This window comes from Sinohyriopsis cumingii, chromosome 2, assembly GCF_028554795.1.
Source record: "Sinohyriopsis cumingii isolate HCF-2022 chromosome 2, ASM2855479v2, whole genome shotgun sequence".
NCBI classification, from domain to species: domain Eukaryota; kingdom Metazoa; phylum Mollusca; class Bivalvia; order Unionida; family Unionidae; genus Sinohyriopsis; species Sinohyriopsis cumingii.
The window spans coordinates 102,095,310-102,116,010 of record NC_142962.1 but is presented as its reverse complement, the minus strand read 5'-3'; the positions used below and the strand labels follow the sequence as shown (position 1 = coordinate 102,116,010).

The 20,701-nt window shown below is 32.7% G+C and overlaps 1 protein-coding gene across 1 annotated transcript in view; it reads left to right on the top strand.

Moving 5' to 3' along the window:
- Positions 1-20,128, top strand: part of LOC149805499 (tRNA (32-2'-O)-methyltransferase regulator THADA-like) — a 134,669-nt gene extending 114,541 nt beyond the window's left edge. Inside the window, exons 30-35 of the mRNA XM_089934269.1 lie at positions 3,796-3,901; positions 7,430-7,462; positions 14,907-15,028; positions 17,319-17,403; positions 18,813-18,936; positions 20,103-20,128. Of these exons, the coding sequence (XP_089790395.1) occupies positions 3,796-3,901; positions 7,430-7,462; positions 14,907-15,028; positions 17,319-17,403; positions 18,813-18,936; positions 20,103-20,128 (496 nt within the window). The remainder of the gene's footprint in view (positions 1-3,795; positions 3,902-7,429; positions 7,463-14,906; positions 15,029-17,318; positions 17,404-18,812; positions 18,937-20,102) is intronic.
- Positions 20,129-20,701: the final 573 nt, after the last annotated feature.

Here is a 20,701-nt window from a genome sequence, read left to right as displayed (position 1 = left end):
CCAACAAGTTTTGTAAAATTCAACAAGTAATTTATTTCCCTAGAATACAAAGTGAAAATTTAACAAGAACTTAGAGTATTGTGAATTAAATCCTAAGTAGTCAGAATAGTTCTATCCCAAATGTATAGAGTTCCAAATGAATTCCATCAGTGCTTGATTCCAATATTGAACTTGCTGATGTGCCAGTAACCTTGTTGGGTCGGTGGTTCTTCCTGGGGGTTTTCAGGGTTCTTCCTCCACCAGTTATACTGGCTGCCATGTATAACCTATCTTGTGCTGAAAAATGGCATTAAACCCTACAACAACAACAACAACCAGTAGCCTTGAATGTGCAGATGTGCAACAATCTTGATCTATCACAATGATATAATCCAAAATTTCCTTGAATAAATTCACAATAATCACAACATAGTGATTTAGTCCAAGAAGTATTAATGAGCAACCACTCTGGTGGCCTAGTGGTTATATCATCCACCTCGGATGTGGGAGGTCGTGGGTTCGATCCCCGGCCAAGTCATACCAGAAACTTACAAAAATGGTACTTACAGCTGCCTCGCTTGGCGTTCAGCATTAAGAGGTTAGTGTTAGGACTGGTCGGCCTGGTGTCAGGATAATGTGACTGGGTGGGACATCATGCTACATGTCTGCAGCATGATGCCCCAGTGCTAGACATCACTATTAACTGCCACATTGCAGACATTGTAGCGATATGACTGAAAAATTGTTAAAGTTACGTTAAAAATCTAAATCACATCACACACATTAATGGGCACTTTGTCATTCCAGTGAATAATTTAAATAAATGAATCCTCCAAAATATTAACTGAAACACAACTAAAATTTACTCCACTATAGAGTGATGATAAAATAGTAATGAGTAATTTTGTTTACTTCTTCCTTATGTAAAAATCTTAGTCATAATATTGGGACTAGAATGAGGGTCAAAAATTCATTTCTAGAATATTCTAAGTTGTCAGCAAGATCAGGAATTTCCAAATGAAAACAAATGTCCTAAACTCAATTACAGATAAACATGTTTTCCTCCAGTAATAATGATTTGAATATAAAATCTAATGTCATAGAATGTTTTTTTAGTTATGTAATATGTTGCTTACAAAATAAACAAGATTTTTGTCATGTTGACCCTAAACTCAATTACTGACCAATTTCCATCACACAAGAGAGATATCCATAACATATAATCATGGAGAAGGGACAACATACAGTACAAACTAAATATACATATTAACTAGAGATGTCAAAGTTTTGGGAAATTTCTACCGGGTACCCATCAGTCTTAACAATCGGTTACCTAGGTACCCAATATAAGGGAAATTGTATTAAACATGAACCTGAACTGCATTGTTGTAGGTTCACACATGCAAACCCCTAAGAGAGATATAAGCTTAATTTATTACTAATATAAGTGGCATAAAGCGTAATCTGAGCGTAAGAAGAGCAATCTATATATTACATGCCATAATTAAAGAAAATTAAATGAAAAACGTACATCCTTTTATTTAGCATACATTTATTTTTGCTACTTACCTGGATCTACAATTAATATTTTTGTCACAAATCGACTGTATCCATGTGGAATAGTACTTAATACAAGAGCATAGACACAATAGAAATGGATAAATTATTTATGCGTAACCCTCACTTTAACTAGTCTACATGTCTACAGTAACTCGCAAAAAGTCATAAAGTTCACAAATGATGACTGTTGTAGTATCCTGGACCTGTCAAGTTTAGCAGAACGGGAATCTTTTATTGCTATGTACAGCAACCTTTATATAGGGAACTAATTCATAAGAGGATTTAAAATATCTTCACTTTAAAATCAGTTGAAATTTGTAATTAATATTTTTTTACCTATGATTCTTTGTATACCCCAAAATTGCTAATCAGATGTGTACAGAAAATTACAGAAAACAGTAATGTAGAATACCATGACTTCATGTACTTTGCTGCAAAATTGTGGTTTGTATATATAGTATACTTATATCTAACCATCCTTCCTTCCCATTGGGCATGCAAATTTGTTAGTGCAACTTGTTCTTCAATTTTTTTTATGGATTTCCTGAAAATTAGCGAACATTAAGGTCATCATCTGAAAATATGCAAATCAACAAATCACTTTGCTCCTGCAATTTTTGTTACAGTTATTAACTTTTCTATCTTGTAGCTTAATGCAGTGTTTCACAATCTTTCATTTCGTTAGGATGGTCATGTCAGCATGGGGTTTTCACTTAAGGTCTTTCTTAAGATGTGTAGTTGATCCTAATTGAATGGAAAAGTCATATCAACATGGAGTGACTACCAGAAGACATTTTATGATTTCTAGTTGGTTCTAAATGAGAATGGTGCCAGTCTGATGTGTAGAATGGGCACCACAAAAGCCATCTTGAAAACCTTGATACTTGAGAATGGATGGTGATATCAATATGCAGTTTTAACTAAAAGACTTCTTATGATGTCTAGTTGATCCTAAATGAAAATGATGGGACTTGCACATCCATTATAGCTACAGTAGTAGCCATCTTGAGAATGTTACTAGACCTCCTTAATGGATGGTCGTATCAGCATACGGTTTTTACTTCTAAATAAAAATGACACCGATATGACAATATTATTATTGCTACTCTTAACTGGAAAGCCTTTTTGGCTTGGGTTTCATCAGAAGAGTTCTTATGGTGTCTAGTTGGTTCTAAATGAAAATGATGCAAAGGGACTTTAAAAATGACCACTATGTAAAGCCTATCACAATCTCATTAGCACAACAATTAACACAGATTTTGAAGGATTGACAAATATTACCTAAAGATGTGCATATTGTTGAAATTGTTGCTTTCCTGCAATTTCTATAAGAAATATTGCCTTTTTGACTTGCATATGAAAGGAGAGTATCACAGAATGTTCCAAATTCAACTAGTCTCACTGATTTCAGTGGACTATCATTAACATGGCAGATGTTTTGATAATCATCTGAAGATGCACATATTGACAAATCACTATGCTGTTACATTTTTTGCTTTGAGTTATTGCCCATTTTTATTTGGCACCTGAAATAGAGTAGCATGGAAACTTGTGAAAACATTTAGTCTCAGTTTTTACTGGATTGCCATGAAACATTGTATTTGTTATGGTCATTCTTTGAAGATGCACATGTTAACAAATCACTTTGTTTTTCTATTTCGGTTTTTTGTTCAAGCTGCTGCCCCTTATGCCCTACAGCTGAGCTCAGCATAAAACAATTTTTTAAGCTAATTTGGCTGGCAGTTTTTATTGGACCATTATGAATTTTTGGTACTTATCATTGTAATCATCTAAAGATGCACATATTGGCAATTTGTTTTACTAAATTTTGTTATAGAGTTATTGCCCATTACAATTTACAACTGAATGTAATTATGACAGGATCTTGTGAATGCAGCTACTCTTGCTGTTTTTAGTTGATTGCTATACAGTTTAGTAAATATAATGCTCATCATCAGATATAGAGGTTGACCAGTCATTTTTACCCACGCTTCTTTCAGGAGAGTTATGCACTTCTCGTTTTACTATGGACTCATCTCCATCATAAAAGAAGGGGGGTATGTGGGTGAGGCAGGGGTATGATTACATTAGCAAATTGATCACCATTTCTTTAGTTATGTGTCACATAATTTAGACCTTTCGAAAATAAAAAAAATCTAAAATTTAATTATTTGATATTTAGATTATTATAGCACAAAAAGTTTCTTCAATATATTTTCAATATACAATAATGTTTGAATTATACTTTGTCTACAGACTTTTGAAGGCAAGTCTAAACCTGATACAGGATGATGATACAGAGGTCAGAGCTGCATGTGCAAAGTTTGTTGCTAATTTACAGTGGAGTAACAAAACTGACCAGGTATATAACATTCTGACAAAATGGGATTTATATCCTGCTGTCTTTTAGACTCCATGAAAAAAAATGCTAACTAAATCTTTGTATGACTCCGATTCTTGAAGCAGGGGCATCTTGATTTAGTCCAGTCCATCTATATGTCTCCTTGTCTGTCCACGTATACATATGTAGGATGCTGGTCAGCATGATTACAAAAAAAGCAGACAAATAAAATTTCAAAGATATATTTGTATACATATTCAAGCAGGTTTTGTAGTTTTATATGGTTTTGAACCTTTTAAGGGACTTAAATGTTCATTTGGTGGAATCATTATCAGCACAATTACACACAGACCTTTCAGCAGTTTGAAATATTTAAATAACATACAGTGCGACCCTGCTATAATGCACCCAGTGATAATGCAAATTCAGATATAACATGGTCGTGGCGTGGCTCCTGAAATTTTGTATATTCATTTGCACATGATAAAATATTTTTTGGTCCAAGTACATGAAATAGTGTAAAACAAAATTATCATTTTGGGGAAGAGATCACATATGAATTCGAATATAATACGATCGTGGCGTGGTTCCTGGAATTTTAAATACATGTACGTTTATTTTTCTCATACCAGGATTATTATTTTTTTAAGTGCGAAAAATAGTGTGTAAAATGTTTATTATCATTTTGTGGAAGAGTTCACGTATGGATTCGTATACAATACGATCATGGCGTGGTTCCTGAAATTTTAAATACATGTACATGTAATTTTCTCGTACCGGGAATTTTGTTTTTTTTAGTACGAGAAATAGTGTGTAAAATGTTTATTATCATTTTGAGGAAGAGTTAGCGTATGAATTTTAATATAATATGATCATGGTGTAGCTTCTCAAATTTAACAGTTTTGCCAGGTTCTTGAAGTGTTATGCCAAAATAATCAATATTAGAAATGTTACTTATTATTGATCCATGAGTAAAGCCAGTAAGTCGTCTTTGTGATTGTCTTCAGTTAATTCTGTATGCAATCATTGTTCAAACAACAGCCAACATGTGTTTCTTCTTTAACTGCATACACAACAAAGCAGCAGACAATGTGGTGGTTGATAAAATATTATCACAATTTAATAAACATCAAAAAATGAAAGCCACCAACATGTTTGCTGGGCTTGGTGATGTTATTAGACACAATCAGTTGACCAGTAAATAATGTCCACTTTATTAGCTGGAAATTGAAAGGGTATGAAATTGTACATGCATTCAGCTTAAACTTTTTAATAGAAGTTGCTTGTGACCATTGCAGGCCTACTGCACTTAGTTCTCTGGTTTTACATGGGTATGGTGTTTGTTTAGGAACTCGCTATTAATTTTTAGTTTCCTATTTTTCATAAAAATATTGTACCATTATGGAAAAGCAAGTTCACAAACACAAGTCGTTCTCTGCACTTTGCGCAATGATTAGTATAGTAGTTTTCACACATTTTCTTTCAATATTCACAAAATCTGAAGTAAAACTTATATGCACACTGAAAGCATGTGTTGATTGTTAATTATTCTTGCAGTAGCCATTGAAATGAATAGGTGTACAAGTGTTAATTGTTGGAAATTTGCAGTGGATAAATATACACGGAAACGCATATGAGAAAATATTAGCAGCGTGAAATTTGTACAGACACCGTTCATTACCCTGGAACATAATGAACCATACACGTGCTTTATCTTTCTTAACCTAATTTTGCTGTTAATTTTTCCCATTGAATTCATACACATAATGATCTGTGACAAAATTATTGAATAGTTTAAATATTATGCAGTTTTTGCCATGGAATTACATGTATTACAGATTAATTGCAAGCCCCGACAGTACAATTTCAGACGGCAAGTAAATGGTGTTAATACTCTGTTCATGATGTATATTAGATGTTGAATTCAGACACCATGATCTGGGACAAAATTATTTAATATTGTAAATCTGTGTGCAATTTTTCAATGGAATTACATGCATTATGGATGGACTGCATGCCACGATGGCACGATATTAAACGATGTTGATACTCTATTCATCATATACATTAGACATGAATACACGTATATGTGCCAATGAGTTGTTCTCTGAAAAAAAGTAAAATACTGTAAAATCCCTCATTAATGCAACCCTAATATTAATGCGATCCAATTTTTTGGACCCCAATAATTGTGTTATAGTGGGGTTCCACTGTATTCTACTTTCATGCCATTTTAAAAAAATTGCAAACCGTACCAGATGTTTGGACATTTTGGTCAGAATTAGGGGCACATGCATTTACAAATAAAATCTAGTTCTTGATCCTTAAAAAAAAAAACTACTGTCACAAGAGTTTTTCATTAATTAGTTTATCATACAGAGCTTAATCTCCAGCTGACTGAAAAGTGTTATAATTTTGCCTTAACCACAGATTGAACAAATTGAATTGCATATGTTTTTGATACTGTAAATCACACAGTAGTAGTATGAATAAAATTGAAGCAAAATGTATCAGGTAAAACAAATTTCAATAAAATTTTAGTAAAGGTAAAATTTTGTGACGAAAAATATCGTAGTAACTATGTTACAAAAGCCAAATGCTAACTGGATGGGCAATAATGGAAATGGGTTTGATAGTAGTAGTATCCATTATTTTGTGAGCACATGCTATGCTAACAAGCAGGTAGATTTCTAGATGATTAATGGTGTTTTTAAGAAATAATTTGATGTTTTGTCAATAATATTTTTTAAAATACCTTGCTATCAACAGTGATTGATATTATTTACATTTGGTAATCCTGCTGTTTCAAAATAAAGCAGTCATATTTCATTTGTTTGTGTTTAGACTGTTAAACATTTACATTTTTATGTATAGGTTATTTACCAAACTTTCGTATAACTAATATATTGAAGTGAAAGTAACTAAAATTTAATGACATGCAAATATTGTGATTAACAGCAGCTTACATTCCTTAGATCTGAAACCCATCTCTGTTTGTACAAATTCGTACATACATACAGTGAGTCGTAAACATTCAGGTTATTATGCTATCAGATAAGTGAGTGTGCATGGAGATATTTCTAAACTTATAATATTTGTTATCCATATCTATATACAAACACTGAGTTAGTTGCATGAAATTTTACCAGTCCAACAATGAGTTATAGTTTATCTTGGCCATTTGGGTATGAGAATTGTTTACAGTCCAACAATGAGTTTTAGTGCTTTGGCCAGTTGGGTATGAGAATTGTTTACAGTCCAACAGTGAGTTTTAGTTGCCTTGACCAGTTGGGTGTGGGAATTGTTTACAGTCCAACAATGATTTTTAGTTGCCTTGGCTAGTTGGGTATGGGAAATGTTTATCAGCCCAAAAATGAGTTTTAGTTGTCTTTGGTATGGGTATCGTTTACAGTCCAACAATGATTTTTAGTTGTCTTGACTAGTTGGGTAATGGAATTGTTGTAGCCAGTCTCATGCTATTTGCTATTTTATCTTACAGCACATGTATAATTAGGTACTTCATTATGTGTTGCCTAACTTTTTTTTCAGTATTCCAGTATTCACAGTAACACATGTCTCAAGGTAAGTTTAAAGACTTTGATGTTTTCATGTGTGATTACAATTTAGGACTTTTTTATACTTCCCACAATATCTGTAGAAGGTCAAATAGTGTTACCCATGCCCATTCATCACAAATTTCATAAATGTTCAATAACTTCGGAAGGACTTCGCAGATTGAAATCAGATTTTAGTATCAGGCTTTGCTGAAAAACTTCAGTTTGCATTTCAGTTTTCTGAAATTTTTCAGAGTTTGATTTACTTCAGTTTAAGTTCAGCAACTTTTGAAGGATTTCATGGTTGCAAACCGAATTTGGTGTAAGTCTTTACGTTAAGAAGACCATGATCAAGTTCAGTGTTTATTATTTATTGCCACTTTTTGCCTCGCAACATTACACTTCCAATTCCACTTTGGAAGGATGTCTTGGATGTGAACTAAATATGGTATGAAGCTTGAAATTAAGTATACTAAGGTCAAGTTTGTTTTAACGAATCTATGACAAAATTTTGTGGAGTTATGTCACCAGTTTGACTTGACACTTTACCTTTCAGTACCCATTCTTTAATATATTCATAGATTGAAACCAAATTTGGTATCATGAATACATTAAGATGGCAGGTTATTTTTTATTTTCACTGTCCTTTGCCAGAATTGTACAGTTATGGCCTCCTGTTTGACTAAAAGCTTGGTCCCCCAGTTTCCACTCATTAACTTTTATCAAATTTGATACAAGGTTGTAAATTACAAAGTCATGTTTGATTCTCATTGTTTTCTGTAACAAATTTGTGGAATTATTGTCCTCATTGAACTTTAACAATTTCTACTCCGTGAATTTAGAAGGTCTTATGTACTAAAATAAAATTTCTGTTTGGTGTTAAATTTAGAAAACCTGGGTCATGTTTGATTTAACCTGTTTCTAGTGCATTTTATAGTCATGACCCCTCTTTTTAGTTAGAACTATTTGTTATATCATTTTGATAGGTTCAACCATGTCATTTGGACACATTTTTAGCTTTTTGGTGGCGCTCTACAGTTTTGTATTTTGCATAGGGTTAGAATTTTAAAGAAGAAGAATTTCCCCAGCTGTCCTCACTGGTTATACTGGCTGTTTAAAAAAAGACCTTGTATATCTTAGGTATAGTTTGAAGAACCTTTAATTCCCTTTATTTTGGTGTATGATTGATGGATGTAATATGGGTTATAAAGTATACAGCTTGGCCTTGCTCCAGATGTGCACCTTTCAAAAAAGTGCTAGTTCCACTTGGTCATTTTCACTTCCTGAACTTCAGAAGTAAACTGTATAAAAAAGAGCCAATAACATTTTATGTATTTGGTAATTCATTCATTGCACTTTCAGAAGCTGGTATTGTCTAGTCTGGCAAAATTCATTTTCCCTATTTTAATAGCTGCTACGAATAGTGTACTTTAGACTAATTCGGACTGATTTTTTTAGCACAAGGGAGCAGTTATTTTAGTTAGCAGTGTGCTTAGATCATGTACAATTTCCAAAAGCACAATATCCAAAGAAATATCATCCACATTACATTCATGTAGCATAGATGTATGCCAACATTCTCTCCATTGTGCATGTTTTAAATGCAATCAACTTCACCTTACACACATCACTCTCTCGAAAGTACATAATAACTGATGAGCGCTGCCCCCCCCCCCCCATGGTGGCGCTCTACAGTTTCGTATTTTGCATAGGGTTAGGATTTTAAAGAAAAAGAATTTCCCCGGCTTTCCTCACTGGTTATACTGGCTATTTAAAAAAGACCTTGTATATCTTAGGTATAATTCAAAGAACCTTTAATTCCCTTTATTGTGATGTATGATTGATGGGTGTAATATGGGTTATAGAGTATACTACTTGGCCTTACTTTAGATGTGCACCTTTCAAAAAAGTGCTAGCTCTACTTGGTCATTTTCACTTTGTGAACTTCAGAGGTAAATTGTATAAAAAAGAGCCGATAACTTGTTTTACATTTTATATATTTGGTAATTCATTCATTGCACTTTCAGAAGCTGGTATTGTCTAGTCTGGCAAAATTCATTTTCCCTATTTTAATAGCTGCTATGTATAGTGTACTTTAGACTAATTCAGGTTGATTTTTTAACACAAGGGAGCAGTCATTTTAGTTAGCAGTGTGCTTAAATCATGTAAAATTTCCAAAAGTACAATATCCAAAGAAATATCATCCACATTACATTAATGTAGCATAGAGGTATGCCAACAATCTCTCCATTGTGCATGTTTTAAATGCAAACTACTTCACCTTACATATGTCACTCTCTCAATAGTACATTTAACTGGTGAGCACCCCCTATGCCAAATATTTAGAATCTTGTTTCCTTTCAGTTCATCTTTTCTCTCTTTTGGGGTTAGAGTTGCAAATGGGAAACAATAAGAATAACAATATTGTCATCCTGTTGTCTGCCACCTTTCTGCTATCCAATATGATTTTTCTTTGCTCAGATTTGTGTTGTCTGTTTGAAACATTGACAAAACGCATTTATTTCCTTCCTGTGGCAACTGCATCATTATCGTTGTTTTCATTACTGATGTAAATATTCTGTGTTAAAGGTTATATCTTAAACACTTTTTATGTACTGTATTTCCATTACAAATGTAAAGGTTTTACTATAACCATCTCTTGTATGTACAGTTATTAATCTTAATGGAGGCTCTGATGATTAAAAGTTTCATGTGTCAATATTGAAATGGTCAGTGACCTGCTTTTTTCCGTCTGCAGTGATTATGTTTTGTTTTTCACACATTGAAAGTTGCATGGTATTTTTGTTTTCCATCATCTGTCTTTCATGGGGAGTGGCAGGCATAAGTTTTTGTTATCCAATGATAACTTCAGTTCTATTGAATAGATTTCAGTGCAACTTGCTTTATGTACTAAACCAAAGCCCAAGAAAGAAAGCTTAGATTGAAGGGTCTGTAGTGCCATCATTAAGGTTAAGGTCACTGTGGCCAAAAATAAATTTTGCCTCAGGGTTTTATCTCCATCTCATATTTTAAATTTATGTAAACAGATTTCATTGCAACATAATACATATATTTCCCTCAGCATGAAGTTTAAACAAGTCAAAGTTATTATTGCAAAAAACAGATTTTGCCTTTGCTTTTCATTTATGGGTTGATATATAAAGTTCAGATGAACAAAATTCAGTGGAACTTGCACTTGATGCATGTGCTACCAATAGAACTATTTTGATTTAGGGTCAGTAGTTCTAAGGTCAAAATTGCTGTTACTAAAAAAACATTTGCCTGTGCATTCAATTTTTGGATGATAATTCAAGTTCCAGATAACAGAATGTCATGATATTTTGTGCATTTGTTCTCCTTAAATCCCCAAAGAAACCTTATGATTCTGGGGTCACAGTTGCTAACTGTTTCTGACTGAAAACAAATTATAGTAAACAGATTTCATTGCAGATTGATCCAATTCTTGTCTGTAGCCCAAGGTCAGAGTTGCTTTGCTGAAAGTAGATTTGGCCATTGCATTTTATTTCTGGATGATAACTTAGCGCTAGATAACAAAATTTAATATCCCATGCTATTGGCAAACAGGAAAAAGTCAGGGATTGTTCCTGACCCAGAAAAAGTATGTTAATTTTGCAAATATTGTTGAAAGACTGAATTTTCAACCAGCACTTGATGACAGAAAAATATGTCATTTAATAATAATTGAACTGATCATGAAATAAATTTATGCAGTTCTTACCTGAATTTTTGGAGGTTGCAGAACTTGTCAGTTTAGATACAATTTCTGTTAAAAATGACTGAACTCCCATTTAGACCAAGATGTTAATCCCTACTGGCTGTAGAGTAGATAATTGGCATATCCAATTCAGTTCTCTGTCTAAAAATAGAGCTACTAGAGATCTCTGGATCAGATTTAACAATTTCTATTATCTGAGTGGGGTGAATTTCAATGCAGAATGACATGTTTGGGGTGTTCTTTACAGTGACTACATTAAACGTGCAGTTCATAATCAGATTATACCAAAAGTGAATGACAGGACACAAACCTTTCATAAGTAGGGCTCAGACAAACCAATTATCAACTCTTCCTGACTGCATAAATAATGCCTGTGTGAAGGAAAACTTTGCTACTTACATGTCCCTGGGCCAGGTAGATTCACACCTTGAGAATATCTATGTGGACTTTTTAGCCTTAGCAAGCACTGGTACTCAACATTGCTTAACATTGCTTATGACACATCATTTATGATGAGTTTTGACTATTTTGCAGGCTTATTGTTCTAGAACATTTTGCAAAGGAAGATAAATTTGCTTCTGCACAAGCATCCAATGCAAACTTGATACTAAAACAAATTCAGACCATAAAAATATTATGTTCAGAGTGAACACAACAGGTTAAAAGTTGTTTTAGTGATTAATGTATGTCAGGTGCTAGTGTTGTTTTAGTAACAGTGTAAGTAGGGTTGTGATTAGTTCACTCTTTTGATCTTGAATTCTATTCTGGAATGGTTAAGACTGTAAATGCTATATCTATAAATAATACTCCCACCCCACCATGACGACAGCTAATACTTGTGTTAGCGTTTGTCATTTATCCGTTCTTGTCTTATGTACTAATCAAGTACCATACCGTTAGCTCCATTCTTTTTAAGTAAGGTGTAAGCTGCATAACAGCCTGCTTTTTTAGTCCTGATTTGGTGCTTCTGCATATATTTTAAATTGTGTTCTTTTATTTATCCAGATACTAATTTCAGTTTTACTCATTGACTTTAACATGCATTGCTTGGTCATGTCTGAAGTCATGCATTGTGTGTTTTGTCCAGTTTGTATTGATGTATTATGATGTGTTTGAATGTCTTGCTAATCATGCTTGCTGTAATGCCTCATTTGTTGTATGTAATGTTGGTAAAAAGCTCAGTTTATGTTGATGTATTATGATGTGTTTGAATGTCTTGCTAATCATGCTTGCTGTAATGCCTCATTTGTTGTATGTAAGATTGATAAAAAGCTCAGTTTGTATTGATGTTTTATGATGTGTTTGAATGTCTTGCTAATCATGCTTGCTGTAATGTTTCATTTGTTGTATGTAATGTTGGTAAAAAGCTCAGTTTGTATTGATGTATTATGATGTGTTTGAATGTCTTACTAATCATGCTTGCTGTGATGCCTCATTTTTGTTGTATGTAATGTTGGTAAAAAGCTCAGTTTGTATTGATGTATTATGATGTGTTTGAATGTCTTACTAATCATGCTTGCTGTGATGCCTCATTTTTGTTGTATGTAATGTTGGTAAAAAGCTCAGTTTGTATTGATTTATTATGATGTGTTTGAATGTCTTGCTAATCATGCTTGCTGTAATGCCTCATTTGTTGTATGTAATGTTGGTAAAAAAGCTCAGTTTGTATTGATGTTTTATGATGTGTTTGAATGTCTTGCTAATCATGCTTGCTGTAATGCCTCATTTGTTGTATGTAAGGTTGATAAAAAGCTCAGTTTGTATTGATGTTTTATGATGTGTTTGAATGTCTTGCTAATCATGCTTGCTGTAATGCTTCATTTGTTGTATGTAATGTTGGTAAAAAGCTCAGTTTGTATTGATGTATCATGATGTGTTTGAATGTCTTACTAATCATGCTTGCTGTGATGCCTCATTTTTGTTGTATGTAATGTTGGTAAAAAGCTAAGTTTGTATTGATGTATTATGATGTGTTTGAATGTCTTGCTAATCATGCTTGCTGTAATGCCTCATTTGTTGTATGTAATGTTGGTAAAAAGCTCAGTTTGTATTGATATTTTATGATGTGTTTGAATGTCTTGCTAATCATGCTTGCTGTAATGCCTCGTTTGTTGTATGTAATGTTGGTAAAAAGCTCAGTTTGTATTGATGTATTATAATGTGTTTGAATGTCTTGCTAATCATGCTTGCTGTAATGCCTCATTTGTTGTATGTAATGTTGGTAAAAAAGCTCAGTTTGTATTGATATTTTATGATGTGTTTGAATGTCTTGCTAATCATGCTTGCTGTAATGCCTCATTTGTTGTATGTAATGTTGGTTAAAAGCTCAGTTTGTATTGATGTATTCTAATGTGTTTTGAATGTCTTTCTAATCATGCTTGCTGTAATGCCTCATTTGTTGTATGTAATGTTGGTAAAAAGCTCAGCAGAGCTTACACTGATTTGTTGCTTTAAATCATGCTGACATTATATAAATCTTATCTGACTGCACTCTGATTTGCTGGAAGATTCTATCCGATTTGTGAATAACAAGATCAGACTTTAAGATAAATTGGAGACAATAAGTAATATCTATAAATGTTCTGTGTAGTGTATTCCTATAAACAGTTAAAAACTGTTCATTTGATTGATTCATCTTGTATTTCTGATATGTGAGACTGTTTGGCCATGTATGTCAAAGTTGTTCATTTTGTCACTTAGTAATTTAAATAATATACAGTAACTGTATATACTCCATTATAAATCATGTTACTAACTGTATAGACCCAGATTTTCCATCACATAATGTGCCAGCAGATCTAGGTCAATGCACTTTGTTAAGTGTAATCAGTAGAACCAACAATTCAGACCATGATTGATTGGCACATTATGTTATGGCAGATCAAGATCTATGTAGTTTACGGCTTAACCTGCCTTCTGAATGAGTATATATAGTAATTTACATTTCCTCATGTAAGGTTTAGAACTTAATGTGAATTCAGGTTTTATTAATCTCTACATCCAGGATTGTGTTTTAATTGCACATCATCCAAGTGACTGAAATCATTCCATCTGGTTCATAAGGGTTTAAGGAATTGATCAAATTTTATCATCATGAATCTTTCCAAAGGGAGAAATTTTCAGTCTGTTATTAATATAGGATATTGTCTTTTAAATTTGAAAGGACAATTTGCGAACACTGCAAAACAAAAAACTTTTTGCTGTTAACAATACCTTTTATGAATATCTCAAATGGTCATTTGAGCAAGACTAGTTTAGGGTGCATTTGATTGTAGGCTCCATTTGAGTGAGTGTTCTTACAGTAATTAAGTACTTTCATTATAAACATGCATGGAATATCTGGAACCTGAACTTATATTGTTATTTATATCAATTTGATTGACTGCATCGTCATAGAAAATAGACTGTGCTTATGGCAGGGGCAATACAGTATCACCTCTGGAGTAAATGATTAAGAGTTGTTTTGCTTATTTTGAATCTATAAAGAAATTTCCTGATGCATTTTTAGTCACTTTGCCTGTAAAAAATTTGCAAATATGCTGCTTATCTAGAACTTTATAAAATATATGGAAAACAAAGGAAGAAATTTTGTTGGTAGGAAGATGTCATTTTGTTTTCTCTCAGTATCTTATCTTGCTACCTTATAAAAGTATATTTACCTGAACCTTGTTGACATAATTTATATGAAGAAGCATCACTCCTTATACGCATAATGTTGATTGATATCATTTTTCAGATCTTGTATGAATACATATCCAGTGAGTTTTGGTGGTCTGTCCGCTGTGTGGAGTACCTTACCTCTGTATTGTATCAACCAGGTGCCATCAGAACAATGTTGATGAAAAGAACAGTGGAAAGGTAAGATATGATGATGGAATCAGTAATCGGCTCTTATGTAAAAGGATTTTGATTGGTCAATGAAAGGGTTGTTTGGATGTGGGTGTATGTTAGTGTGACAACAGTTATTGAGTCTGTAGTCAAAATCGTCAATGAAAGGGTTGTGTGGATGTGGGTGTATGTTAGTGTGACCACAGTTATTGAGTCTGTAGTCAAAATCGTTAATAAAAATGTTTTATGTATGTGAGTGAATGTAAGTTTGCCAACAGTTATGGAGAGTGTAGTCATAATCATTGATGAAAAGGTTATGTGGATGGGGTTGTGTGTTAGTATGACAACAGTTAGTGATACTGTAGACATAAACTGTTTTGTGGCTGTGGAGTGTATGTTAGTGTGCCAACAGTTATGGAGAGTGTATTCATAATGGTCACAAAGCTAGTCATGATGCCATGGCAGTACCATGATAGATGAAAGGTATAATATACCACATACATGAACAAACAACATAGACCCAGATCTGCAGTTGATTCATGTGCTGGCAGTTCAGGGTTTATGTTGTTTGTTCAACAGATTACTCCTAACAAGCTGCATAGACCAAGATCTGCCAGCTTAGTATACAATGCTAAATTCCCATTTCGAATTGCAGCAGCCTTTATCCATAAAAAGGTCAGTGTGACCAATATTTCACATTGACTACTTAAGATTTGTGTTTTAGTAAGTTTTAACATTGGCTGCAGGTTAGTTGACTTCCTGTGCAGATGTGTCTTTGTGAGTACATTTGCATATCAAGAGTTGGTCACTCTAACCTATATTTTGTGCTATGTTGGCTATTTTGTAAAAGTAGAGATCAATTTAGCATGAAATTTATTGATTGCAAAGTAGGGATATTGGGTCATTTGCATTTAGTGAGAACATTTCTAATTTATTTTGATAATATCTCAAATTTGCTGTTTTAGCTTGCTGCAAGAACTTGCATGTAAATTTTGCTGAAGGGTTAATAATATTCCTCTACATTGATATATGTAAACAGTTTTCACATGTGAAAAAGTTAAGTGGTGTGTGCTTATCCCTTACGTATATAGCCTATGATACTATTGATATATCATTGTCCTAAGGGTATCATTGATATCCCGTAAGAATATAGCCTATGATACTATTGATATATCATTGTCCTAAGGGTGTCATTGATATCCCGTAAGAATATAGCCTATGATACTATTGATATATCATTGTCCTAAGGGTGTCATTGATATCCCGTAAGAATATAGCCTATGATAATATTGATATATCATTGTCCTAAGGATATCATATATATCCCATAAGAATATAGCCTATGATATTATTGATATATCATTGTCCTAAGGGTCTTGTTGATATCCTGAAAGAATATAGCCTATGATACTATTGATAAGTCACTGTTCTAAGGACATCATTCAAGTCTGTAAAGTTTCTTGCAGTTTTTCATTGTCTAAAAATACTTATTTGTGTTCATAATGGATAATTTGCTAAGCTTAATTTTGAAAGATCTTTTTAATGTTGTAAAATTAAAACAAGAAAACTGTTTGTATGGTCACATTTATATCTGTATTTTGCTATTTTCTTGTAGCAGTTTCCTTGCTAGAAATGAAGCAAAACTATATAATATGCAGACAATGTGTATCAGTTCTGTTGTTTCTTATTCTTGCATTTTTACAGAGTATTATAAATTAGGATCCATGAAAGATTCATTATAACTCTGCATATATTTCTTGGTCTTCCTTGTATGGTGAAGTAATGAATAATAAAACAAACAAGAAATCTTTTCTAGGTCTACAAGTTTTCTAAACATCTTTGGGTCCTCATGACTATAAATAAATAAATCTGTTTCACATCCACAGTGCTTTAGACATTTGGAATGCAAATCATTAGTCTTAATGTACAACTCTATGTATCAATAGGAATTATTCTAATTATTCCCAATTTACAATTATATATAAATATTAATTATTCCTAATTAATAACTGTATCTGTAGTAATTATTTCTGATATATGAATCTTTGTATCTATATTAATTATTCCTAATTTACAACTCTGTATCTATAGTAATTATTCCTAATTTATAACCCTGTGTATGTACAGTAATTATTCCCAATTTACAACTCTGTTTATCTATGGTAATTATTCCAAATTTATAACTCTGTGTATCTGTAGTAATCATTCCTAATATACAGCTCTGTACGTACAGTAATTATTCCTAACTTACATCTCTGTATGTACATTAATTATTCCTAATTTACGACTCAGTATATGCATAGTAATTTTTTGTTTTCAGGCAACAGCATCTATATGAACAGGAGGATAATAACTTTTTCTCAGAGAGATTTTTTAATGTCTTGTACACCCACAAAACACTTGAGGTATGTTTTTTCTATGTCAATTCCATGATACTGATAATAAGTTTAGATTATGTATTCATCACTTGTTTTAGAATGGAAAATATATTAGATGTATTTATATTACAAATTTGTATTAATTTCCTTAGTTGTAATGAAAAGTTTCTGTTTGAATTTTATATTTTTGTTCTGTTCTGTTGTATTTAAAAATTAAATTTTCTTTCAGCAAGTCTTATTTCAGATTTGTTATGGGCATGAAAATGGTTTTATTAATGAGAACATTAGATAGTTGAGTATATTTTTGTATTGTAAATCATTCAGTGTTTGCACGCTTAACATTAATGCCAGTCTACTGAATTGTTTTTGTTAAATTTAATTCACATTAAATTTTGTGATGAAAAAGATTGCATATGCTGTAAATCTTGATGAATATCTGGATGGAAAGATGGTTCCAAAACCTGGGTTAGATATTAGTAGCCATCATTTTAATCAGTGCCATATTTGATGCAGGAATGTGTAACTAGATGGACTTACTGTTTAATCAGCACCATGTTATGATAAAGAAATGTGTAACTACATGGATCTGTTGTGTAATCAGCATCTTGTTATGATACAGGAATGTGTAACTACATGGATCTATTATTTAATCAGAACCATATTATGATAAAGGATTGTGTAACTAAACGGATCTGTTTAATCAGTGGTACGTTATGATACAGGAATGTGTAACTTGATGAATCTGTTGCTTAATCAGTACCATGTTATGATACAGGAATGTGTAACTAGATAGATCTGTTGTTAATCATTGTTATGTTATAATAAGGAATGTGTGACTACATGGATCTTTTGTTTAACCAGCACCATTTTGTGATACAGGAATGTGTAACTAGATAGATCTGTTGCTAATCAGTGTCATGTTATGATAAGGAATGTGTGACTACATGGATCTTTTGTTTAATCGGCACCATTTTGTGATACAGGAATGTGTAACTAGATAGATCTGTTGTTAATCATTGTCATGTTATAATAAGGAATGTGTAACTAGATCGATCAGTTTATAAAATACTGTGTTTAATGATTTGTCACTGTCTGCAGCAATTTATGCTAGTTGCAGTTTGATTATCAACTTATATCCAAATAAAGAAATTACCTGTTGTTTATTTGTGTTTGCATAGCATGGTTTTGGAGCATACCTCACTTTCTTAAGAACGTTTAAAATATTACAATTGAAAAATACATTTTTGTACATTAATTTTGCTTTAAATTTTGTTGCTAATAACTGAAATGAAAGATTCAGAACATTTAATAAAGTAAAATTATTGTGATTTACATTAGGTTAGAAATGTTTGGCAGACATGATATTGGTTTGGATCATCAAAATATTTTGGATGATGCGGGCTTTACTGTCACATTTAAATGTCTTCTTTTTCTAGTCTGTGTTGAAGAAGTGTCAAGAAAATGGCAAGAAGAATCTGTTAAATGGAGGAATTATTGACCCAGAATCTATCGGCATGGATGTGGACTTTGTTGTTAGCAAATTTAAAGATATACCTGAAGGTAATGATGCATTCATAACAATAATGATATAATTCATCACCAAGGAGTATGCAAAGGTGGGATTCAGTTTAGATTCAGTTGTATTTACTGAAGGAGTCAGGTCATTTTTTGATTGGGAAATATTTCAAGTGCCTTCTGTTTTTTGTATATCTTAGCAATAGCTGAAAGGAGCATATTTTGCTGCAGTCAGTCCATATATAAATACATTCATCCCAAATCCATTTTTATGCAATAGCATGAACATATTGAACTAAACAGCAGCTCAATTTTATGTATTATATAATAGTCATTAGTGGATGACCTGATTAGATTTATGTTATTATATAATGGTCATTAGTGGATGACCTGATTAGATTTGTGTGTGTGTCTGTGATTTGGATTTTTAATGTAGCTTTAACAATTTTTCAGTCATATCACTACAATGTCTGCATTGTGGCAGTTTATAGTGATGTCTAGCCCTGGGGCATCATGTTGCAGACATGTAGCATGATGTCCCACCCAGTCACATTATCCTGACACCAGGCCAGGCCAACCAGTCCTAGCACTAACCTCTTAATGCTGAGCGCCAAGCGAGGCAGCTGTTAGTACCATTTTTATAAGTCTGGGGATCAAACCCACAACCTCCCGCATCCATGGCAGACGCTCTAACCGCTAGGCCACTGGAGCGGTCAATTAGATTTATGTATCATATAATGGTCATTAGTAGATAACCTGATTAGATTTATGTATTATATAATGGTCATTAGTAGATAACCTGATTAGATTTATGTATTATATAATGGTCATCAGCAGATGACCTGATTAGATTTATGTATTATATAATGGTCATTAGTAGATAACCTGATTAGATTTATGTATTATATAATGGTCATCAGCAGATGACCTGATTAGATTTATGTATTATATAATGGTCATTAGTAGATAACCTGATTAGATTTATGTATTATATAATGGTCATCAGCGGATGACCTGATTAGATTTATGTATTATATAATGGTCATTAGTGGATGATCTGATTAGATTTTCAGGCCATAAGAGTGAGTTTTACAGTTTGTTAACACTTTTTTTAACTTTTTGACAAAATATTTTGACGAAAACCATGTTAGTATGATTAAGTGAAAACCACTTAAATGAAATTTGACATGTCTATTTGCATTCATATTCAGATGACCTTATTACACTTCTGGCTTAGCCTTTACAGATATTTTTTTTATCTTGTGCACATTTTTTATTACAGAAAGCTTGTTTGTTAAATTAAATGCCACTTGAGGTATACAGAAAAGTTGCTGGACATATTTGTATTATAATTAGTTGATCTGTTTAAATCTTCAGGTCATTACAACAGTTATTTAATTTGTACACACCCATCATTATATAGTAGTCCTATTATCCATCTCTCCATCCATCTGGCACAATATTAATAGCACAACTAGTCCTGGAATGTTTGTTGATTGATGTTAAACTTAGTAACTATTATGTGCATCACCTGAAGATGCACATGTCAAAAAATCACTTTGTTCCAACAGTTTTTCTTAGAGTTATTGCCCTTTCTGTCTTGTAGCATGACAGTCTTATTAGCACAGCTTATCCCACACTTTTTGATGAAACATGGCAAATAGTATGGTCAATGGTTAAAGATGTGCTAGTCAACAAATCAGTTTACCAGATATATTTATTCCTTGACAATCCCAATAGTGCAATTTTAATGGATTGCCATGAAACTGCGTAAATATTTGGTCATCACCTGAAGATGTAAAGATCAACA